Below are 10,000 nucleotides of genomic sequence, written 5' to 3'. Positions count from 1 at the left end.
CTCTGGTATACGGGATATAGAACAGGAAGTCGGTCGGCAAGGTAACGATAAACGGAACCTTCAGCGCCAAACGCTTCAATGAGTGTAATGGTGATTTGAAACGAGGCGTCATTTCAGACTCGATTAGCCCTAGACAGCGATTAGACATTGTGTGTGTGTGTGTGTGTGTGTGTGTGTGTCCCGTACCTTACACACGCATGGTAGCTGGCAGGGGTCCTTATTAATGCTGCCCTCTGCACTACAGTTACAGCGCCGACACTCAGGAAATCCAGTGTAGCCGAAAGCACACCTGTCGCACTTCTCACCTGCATACCCCTGCTTACAGCGGCACCAGCCTGCAGACAGCCCTGTGTGTGGGGGGGGGCTTAATTATAAGATTGTACGGGTGGGGCATAGCACAATTTAAATATTGTATGGGAATAGGTGTATACTAGAACAGGTGAAATATTATACAGGCAGTGTATAACCAGGTCACATATCAGGTGGGCGGGGCATAGTACAGGTGAGTCAGTTAAAATGCCTGGTGAACTTTACATACCCCAAGAAAAAGCTTCAGCAAACATAGTGGGCAGGTATCAGTGGAGCAATAATTCAAATATTTAATGGGCGGGGCATAGCACAGATGAAAGTTTATATGGGCGGAGCCAGGCCAGGTAAACATTAACGTGGGTGGGTCATATCCCTGAGATACTGCACCTGCAATGGCCTGAGTATCATCAGGTACACAGGCCGTAGAGATGGAGCCTCTTGGGTCACATGAGCAGGGTCTGCAGGGTCGGAGGTCGTCTGCACTCACCTGAGAGGAATATGATGCTAGCTGAATGAATAACTCAATTAAACGAGAACAAATCCATATTAAATAATCGACTGTTCATAATTCAGGACAGTGAGGAGACGCACCTCGCCTGGTCGATAGAAACCATCAGTGCACGACTGGCAGTTAATTCCAGCTGTGTTGTCAGAGCAACCGAGGCAGACTCCGCCTCCTTCGTATTCGCCGTGAATGTTCAAACTCAGTTTCATGTCAGCGACAGTTTGGTTATAGTAACACTCGTCCGATTTATCGTGACAGTTACACTCTGTGGAGAAAAATATACAGAAAAATGATCATAGCACTGAAACCAGAGACGGTAAAAAGGTCCACGTTCTTTCGTCGGGTTCTGTTGGGTTCCTGCTTAGGTTCTGTTCGTTTTGGTGCTACTCGAAGGCTTTGGTTCTTTGTTGTTGTTTTTTCGTCTGGATTTCGGTTGTTACTAGTATGCAGGTTCTTCAGTTTGGTTCTGGTGTGGTTCTGACGTGGTTATTTTTTATTGTGTTGGAGTTTGGCTGAAATGATCTCGGTTCTATTCAGAGGTTTTAGATTCAGATTCTTTGGCTGGTTTTAGTGGAGTCCAGTTCTTTTCGGTTCTGCTGGGATTCAGATTACTTGTTTTTTCCTCCAGTTGGTTCTGTTTTGGGGTTCTGTGTTATTTTGTTTTGGTTCTTTTAGGGTTTGGGTTATTTTGTTTGGTTCTGCAGGGGTCCTGCTTGGATTCTGTGGTATTTTGATGGAGATATGTCTAATATTCTGTTTCGTTCTGTTGGGATTATGAATGAGAAGATTTTTTCGGGTGGGTTCTATTGGGATTGAGGTTCTCTTTGGGTCTATTTGGATGCTGTTGGGATTGCGTTCTTTTGGTTCAGGTTCTTCTGGATTATTATTTTTTTTTCCGTCTAGAATTTTGAATTCTTTTATTGTTGCTGTCAGGAGGCGTGTTCTTTTATTTGGTGTTGGTTTGGTTCTGATTAGGTTCTGTTTCATTGTGTTGGAGTTCTTATGAGGTTCTGTTGTCTGGTTCTGTTGAGACTGAGGTTTTAGATTTAGATTCTTTCGGTTGGTTCTAGCTTGAGTCCAGTTTACTTGTTAAGCTCATGATTATTTGGAGTGTTGCCGTACTGTGGTTCTTTAATGTTGGTTGGTTTAAATTATGTTCCGTGGAGATTCTGATGGAGCAGAGTCTATTGTGTGGTGCTGTTTAGGTTCTACTGGTTCTCTCTTACTCTCACAGACGTGCCGTGTGAGGAAGGTTCCAGCCATCCAGGGTTTCTGGTTGTAGCCGGGACAACAGCGATCACAGCTCTCTCCACATGTGTTGTGCTGACATTCACAGCTCAGTTTCTGACACACAACAACAACAACAACAACAACAACAACAACAAGTGTCAGATGTTAACAGGACACTCCACAGCATTAAATGTAACTATAATCAGATAAAAAGTGAGGTCATTGTTTAATACATGTAAAATGGTCATTGCTGTGGAGTAAGGGGAATAAAGCCCTTGGGGACGCGCTGTTCAAGGAGAATAGGGGTGAATGATCGCTCACCTTGGTGAGTGTGTTGAGAGGACAGGCTTTGGCGTGGCCGTAGCAGATACACATCCCTCCTACTGATATGTCCTTAATAGAGTAATAATACTGCAGAGGAGACACAACAACACAACATTTCGACACACTTATCATATATAAGATGATACGTTGTGATACGGAGTGATAAAATGTAAACTTAAAGCAGATAACTCTTGTGATGTAATACAAGGTGATCGAGAGGCCACACCTCCATTATTGGGACTGACAGACGCACAAGCCACGCCTCTGTCATCAGGACTGAGAGATTCACAAGCCACACCTCATTCGCTGAGACTGACAAGAACCTAGGGCATGCCCTTTACACTGGGACTGACCGACACCGAGGCCACGCCTCTATTAATAATCTTTCATGGTAAAGAGGCCACACCTCCTACATTGCCATTCAGGAGCCACGCCTCCATTAATAGAGTCCACACCTCTTTATTGTCAGAGACAGTCACTGAGGCCACACCTCTAAAGAATATTCTTGACAGGTAGAGAGGTCACTCCTCCTTCAGTGTGACTGACAGGCCACGCCTCCTTCACAGAGAGGCCACGCCCAACAGAAATAATCATCGCTGCAGATTCTGTGACTCCAACACTGACTTTGCAATGCCTAAAAAAAAGTACGCTCACATCACGGTGTGATTTTTATCGTCCGGGAAATAAAACATCTTCATTTCCCTCTCGCTGTTTCACACGTCCGACACACACCCCGGTGTGTAGCGCCCCGATCCCCATCTAAACACCTCCTCTTCATCCTGCACGAAAAGGCAGAGCCATGAAGAAGTCTTCCAGCGTGTGAGTATGTGTGAATTACAGATTTCCTGACAGAGGGACGGCGTGGGCATGGTGTGTGTGTGTGTGTGTGTGTGTGTGTGTGTGTGTGTGTGTGTGTGTGTGTGAGAGAGAGAGAGAGAGAAATACACAAAGATAAGTCTACAGTATTAATGTGTAAAATGACACAGTATGTAATAAACAGTACATGACACAAATCGATGTGTGTGTGTGGAGACTTGGTCCAGCCACTGTCATCACTGGCCAGGTGTGTGTGTGTGTGTGTGTGTGTGTGTGTGTGTGTGTGTGTGTGTGGAGCAGAAGGAGTCGATTTCTTAATTACTGAGTGGTTTTAATTAAAATCCATCTGCCTGAAACACAGTGTCATAATCCACATGGTGGCCTTGATGACCACAACCAGGAGTGTGTATGAATGTGTGTGTGTGTGTGTGTGTGTGAGAGGAGACTTGGTCCAGCCACTGTCATCACTGGCCAGGTGTGTGTGTGTGTGTGTGTGTGTGTGTGTGTGTGTTAAGCCCAGTAACACACAGATGGTGCTCAGTCGAGTCTCAGTCTGACGGAACTGTCTTTTATTTCATCAGCGATCAAACGCTAATCCGACGTTTCCCTCCGTTAATCCTTAATATTCAACAATCCTTCATCTACAGCCGACAAGTACCCGTTTAATCCGTCCAACAAACCCTCATCACAGACATTACAACAAACTTTACAACAAAACATATCCTTTAAACTGGCACTGACGATATGGGAAGAGGAATTTTAACCCACAAAGTTCAGGGAAAAAAACTCGGTCCGGACTTGTCTGTTGCTCTGGATAGACGCTCACAGGACGCTGAAGGAAGAGTAAAGGGAATTTAACCCCAGGGTCAAACAAAGAGAATTCTGCTGAAGTTTGGTCAACAGTAAACATAAAAATCCCAGAGTGTTTTATTTGATTTTATAAAATGGCAGAATTCTTGTAGATCACTAGACACTGGAGAACGCATTCCTGACCCTGATCATGCTATACTTTTCTCCCCCCTGTCTAGATGAAGCGTCTGCATCATACACACCCGTCTGGTGACGATGGGGTCGACGTCCCGGGGGTCATTCAGGGCCAGCGTCATGAGGTCGGCGTTCAGAGTCCGTATCCGTAGCAACCGGACGCGGATGTAGCGGGCGGCGGTGAAGTTGAGCAGCGTCGGCGACGGGTCATCGGCGCTCGGACGCCCGTTTATCAGAGACGTGTGGATCTGCAAGTAGGAGGAGAAGAGAGGGATAAGGGGAGGGAGGGATGAAGAACCGCTGCGTGATCGATCGATCGATAGATAGACTCTGATACTGGAGACTCCTTCCGTCAACGTCCAATAAACATCTCATCCGCTATAGCGACGAGTTTAAAACACGTCTACGCGGATCGTCTGCCGTACACGCCCCTGCGAACGAGCTGCTGCTATGGAAACCGTAAACTATCAGGAACGAGAGCGTTAATGTAAACCTCCGCTACCGTCAGAGCCGCTCTTCTGGAAAACCAATCAGCACCGTCTGACCAATCAGAATCCGGAACACGACACTGTGAGAGACGATACAGTGTATTAGTGTAAAGTTACACTCCAGAAAGTCTAGAGCCAAAGATAGAGATAAATCTGTGTGTGTGTGTGTGTGTGTGTGTGTGTGTGTGTGTGTGTGTGTGTTTTCCATTTTTACTTAATAAGAACTTTTATGTCGTCAACCACAGTTAATTTCATCCAGTTTGAATAACAATAATAACACTAATGTAACACTGCCTTTTACTCAAGGCCTGAGATCTGATCACACACACACACACACACACACACACACACACACACACACACACACACACACACACAAAGACCGCAACCTCTCCATTCTGCCCATTTCGCTCTTTCTTTGTCGTCCTCCCCCTCCTTTCCCCCCGCTTTCATTTCCCTGTCCTTGCATTCCACGTCTTTCTCATCGAAAAGCTGTTTTCCCACAAAGCAGCGTTCGCCTCGTTCTCCGACACAAACGAGGACAGAAGAAAAAAAAACCCTGAGCCATTGCATGTCTTCATCTTCTTCTTCTTCCCCTTGACGTCCGTCTTGGTAAAATTTCACTCGGTCCGCCATTCGAGCCGCCCCGTTTCAGCTCCAGTCATTTCAGCGCCATGAAAGAAAAGGCGTCACCGAGTCAAAGAGAAACCTGAACCTTCGGCAACAGACGTGGGACGGAGTGAGACGCAGCTCTTCTCTGAACAAGTCTTCATTTTGTGTTCTTTCGTCTTTCTCATGAGTAACTAAAAATGGCGAGTCCAAATTAAAACACATGCCCTTTGACAAGTTTTCTATTATCACAAAAAAAACAACGTTCTCATTCATTCCTGACCTGTTTTTTTTTTTATCCTTTTATAGCTACGTTTAAAGTAAACTCCATTCCTGTTCTCAATGTGAAAAAGTATTTGCCCCCATCCTGATTTCCTCATACTAAATTGTTTCAGAGATTAAAACGGAATGTAAGATAGAACAAAGGCGACCTGAGTAAACACACAATATGGTTTTTAAAAGATAACGTTATTTACTGTTTAATGTGTTACGTTACACACTGGGCCTGTGGGAAGATGTATTGCTCCCCCCCTTGTAGTTAATTAACTAATCCTCCAAATCAACAAAAGTGCATTGATAACGGGGTTCAGCTGGACGAGACACAACCGGGTCTGATTACTGCAAACCCTGTTCACTCACATCTACACTTACGTGGAACTTTCTCAGAAATTCCAGAGATGATGAGGAAGGTGATTGTAGTACATCAGTCTGGGAAGGGTTACCAAGCTATTTCAGAGGCTCTGGGACTCCAAAGAACCACAGCGAGAGCCGTTATCTCCAAACGGAAAAACTCGGCACAGTAGTGAACTTTCACAGAAGTGTCCGACCTTCCAAAATTCCTCCAACAGCACAGTGACGTCTCATCCAGGAAGTCACAAAAGACCCAAGGACAACATCAAAGGACCTACAGGCCTGTCTTACATCAGTAAAGGTCACTGTTCATGACTCCACTATCAGAAAGACACTGGGGGAACACGGCTCCATGGAAGAGTGGAGAGATGAACACCGCCGCTAACCCAGAAGAGCATTAAAGCTCGTCTGAATTTCACCAAGACACACCTTGATGATCCTCAAACCTTTTGGGAGAATGTTCTGTGGACTGATGAGTCAAAAGTGGAACTGTTTGGAAGACAGGAGTCTTGTAACACCTGGCGTAAACATCATGCCTACTGTCCAGCATGGTGGAGGCAGTGTGATGGTGTGGGGATGCTCTGCTGCTTCAGGGTCTGGGCAGCGTGCAGTAATTGAGGGAAACATGAATTCTGCTCTCTACCAGAAAATCCTAAAGGAGAATGTCCGGTCTTCAGTCCGTAAAAAATTTAACTCAAGCGTAACTGGATTATCCAGCAAGAGAAAGATCCAAAGCGTAGGAGAACGTCCTAGACCTAGAAGTAACAGTTATTGCTGCTAAAGGCGGCACGACCAGATTTTAAGTTTAAGGGGGCAATTAGTTTTTCACATGGATGATAGGTGTTGGATAAGTGAAGACTGTGTTTGTTGGTGTTTGTAAATTACATCACATGGTATCACCTGGTATGGAACATGTTTAACAAGTGCCAGTAGATGATCCTGGACCAGTATAGGGATCGAGACCAGAACGTTGTGAGTTCAAATCCCAGAACTACCAAAAAGAACCTTCAAAAAGTTCCCTACCCCTCAGCGCATCTCCACTTGCCCTGGATTTGTCAGCCAAATGAATACTCGTGGAGTGATGTGATAAATGCTCCTCACCTCTCCGTTCTCCAGCGGGTGGATTTTAGAGTAAAATGATGTACAGATGACTTCATCATCACGTTTGTACGCTGGTGGTCCAGTTCTTGGGATGATGTTGAAGCGTGTGATGCATTCCGTATCTGTGATGGCATAATACTGCCATGGCATGAAGGTTTCTCCATCCAGAGATCGTTCCAGGATCCAGTTTCCGGGCCGTGGAGAGTTTGCAGCCTTCAGGATGATGTATGCAATCTGGAACACCTGGAGAACAGAGAAACATCATGTTAAAACACCTCCACACATGGAGGTTAAAACACCTCCACATACCTCCACATTCATCTGATTAAAGTCACATCGCGGTTCTTAGTCTTTTCTCCTGAAACATATTCACACAACCTCCAGCAACCATCGCTTCTTATTTCCAAAAAACAACAATCCAAATGTTTTCACCAAACACCAACAAACCAGGGCATGTGTACTGCTGTATGAGTGTTGAGTGTTTCTCTGTTGTTCTGATGTTCAGTCGAGAACTTTGCTTCTATGGAGAACATTGTCACTTGCTGGAAATTGACACTTTTTTGGAAAACGCTTGCATTCATTAAAGAATGTGAAAAATTTGGGCATTTGATGAAAGTGAGGCTGTGTTTGTTTGTGCTTGAGGGACAATGTCAGTGTTTTTGGGACAAAGTTAAACTGATAGAGAAGACTGACATTTTATGGTAAAAATGGTGATGAATGTTGGTGTCTGATGGAACATGTTGGTGTTTAATGGTGAATGTTGGTGTTTGATGGAACATGTTGGTGTTTGATGGTGAATGTTGGTGTCTGATGGAGCATGTTGGTGTCTGATGGAACATGTTGATGTTTGATGGTGAATGTAGGTTTTGATGGTGAATGTAGGTGTTTGATGGAACATGTTGGTGTCTGATGGAACATGTTGGTGTTTGATGGTGAATGTTGGTGTTTGATGGAACATGTTGGTGTCTGATGGAACATGTTGATGTTTGATGGTGAATGTAGGTTTTGATGGTGAATGTAGGTGTTTGATGGAACATGTTGGTGTCTGATGGAACATGTTGGTGTTTGATGGTGAAAGTTGGTGTTTGATGGTGAATGTTGGTGTCTGATGGAGCATGTTGGTGTCTGATGGAACATGTTGATGTTTGATGGTGAATGTAGGTTTTGATGGTGAATGTAGGTGTTTGATGGAACATGTTGGTGTCTGATGGAACATGTTGGTGTTTGATGGTGAATGTTGGTGTTTGATGGAACATGTTGGTGTTTGATGGAACATGTTGGTGTTTGATGGAACATGTTGGTGTTTGATGGTGAATGTTGGTGTTTGATGGAACATGTTGGTGTTTGATGGAACATGTTGGTGTTTGATGGAACATGTTGGTGTTTGATGGTGAATGTTGGTGTTTGATGGAATATGTTGGTGTTTGATGGTGAATGTAGGTGTTTGATGGTGAATGTTGGTGTTTGATGGAACATGTTGGTGTTTGATGGTGAATGTTGGTGTTTGATGGAACATGTTGGTGTTTGATGGAACATGTTGGTGTATGATGGAACATGTTGGTGTTTGATGGAACATGTTGGTGTTTGATGGTGAATGTAGGTTTTGATGGTGAATGTTGGTGTTTGATGGAACATGTTGGTGTTTGATGGTGAATGTTGGTGTTTGATGGAACATGTTGGTGTTTGATGGAACATGTTGATGTTTGATGGTGAATGTAGGTTTTGATGGTGAATGTAGGTGTTTGATGGAACATGTTGGTGTTTGATGGAACATGTTGGTGTTTGATGGAACATGTTGGTGTTTGATGGTGAATGTTGATGTTTGATGGTGAATGTAGGTGTTTGATGGTGAATGTAGGTTTTGATGGTGAATGTAGGTTTTGATGGTGAATGTAGGTGTTTGATGGAACATGTTGATGTTTGATGGAACATGTTGGTGTTTGATGGTGAATGTTGGTGTTTGATGGAACATGTTGGTGTTTGATGGAACATGTTGGTGTTTGATGGTGAATGTAGGTTTTGATGGTGAATGTAGGTGTTTGATGGAACATGTTGATGTTTGATGGAACATGTTGGTGTTTGATGGTGAATGTTGGTGTTTGATGGAACATGTTGGTGTTTGATGGAACATGTTGGTGTTTGATGGTGAATGTTGGTGTTTGATGGAACATGTTGGTGTTTGATGGAACATGTTGGTGTTTGATGGTGAATGTTGGTGTTTGATGGAACATGTTGGTGTTTGATGGTGAATGTAGGTTTTGATGGTGAATGTAGGTTTTGATGGTGAATGTTGGTGTTTGATGGAACATGTTGGTGTTTGATGGAACATGTTGGTGTTTGATGGTGAATGCAGGTGTTTGATGGAACATGTTGGTGTTTGATGGAGAATGTTGGTGTTTGATGGTGAATGTTGGTGTTTGATGGAACATGTTGGTGTTTGATGGAACATGTTGGTGTTTGATGGTGAATGTAGGTTTTGATGGTGAATGTAGGTGTTTGATGGTGAATGTTGGTGTTTGATGGAACATGTTGGTGTTTGATGGAACATGTTGGTGTTTGATGGAACATGTTGGTGTTTGATGGTGAATGTTGGTGTTTGATGGAACATGTTGGTGTTTGATGGAACATGTTGGTGTTTGATGGAACATGTTGGTGTTTGATGGAACATGTTGGTGTTTGATGGTGAATGTTGGTGTTTGATGGAACATGTTGGTGTTTGATGGTGAATGTAGGTGTTTGATGGAGCATGTTGGTGTTTGATGGACTGATGCTGTCAGTTGATGTTTGTTGAATCACACTGTGGGTTTTCTGACACCCTGCTGATGGTTGATGAAGCTTTGAGGTTTGACAAGAAACTGATGGAGTTTTTGGTCTTTGATGCTGTTTGTTGGTGTTTTATGAAAAGTGGTGTGTGTGTGTGTGTGTGTGTGTGTGTGTGTGTGTGGATTTGTTGGTTGTGTGTGTGTGTGATTGGAAACACTGAGCTTCATGAGGTCCAGGAGAA

General features: G+C 43.9%; 1 protein-coding gene across 1 annotated transcript in view; it reads right to left on the bottom strand.

Annotated features, from left to right (window-relative positions):
• The window catches only part of lama2 (laminin, alpha 2), a gene marked incomplete at its 5' end in the record, with an annotated part of 72,479 nt that extends 65,234 nt beyond the window's left edge, over positions 1–7,245 (bottom strand). Inside the window, 7 exons of the mRNA XM_053686253.1 lie at positions 187–347; positions 697–796; positions 901–1,079; positions 2,041–2,158; positions 2,366–2,455; positions 4,237–4,416; positions 6,997–7,245. Of these exons, the coding sequence (XP_053542228.1) occupies positions 187–347; positions 697–796; positions 901–1,079; positions 2,041–2,158; positions 2,366–2,455; positions 4,237–4,416; positions 6,997–7,245 (1,077 nt within the window). The remainder of the gene's footprint in view (positions 1–186; positions 348–696; positions 797–900; positions 1,080–2,040; positions 2,159–2,365; positions 2,456–4,236; positions 4,417–6,996) is intronic.
• Between the last annotated feature and the right edge of the window lie 2,755 nt (positions 7,246–10,000).

This window comes from Ictalurus punctatus, chromosome 2, assembly GCF_001660625.3.
Source record: "Ictalurus punctatus breed USDA103 chromosome 2, Coco_2.0, whole genome shotgun sequence".
Classification (NCBI taxonomy): Eukaryota; Metazoa; Chordata; class Actinopteri; order Siluriformes; family Ictaluridae; genus Ictalurus; species Ictalurus punctatus.
This window is presented reverse-complemented; position numbering and strand designations above follow the sequence as displayed.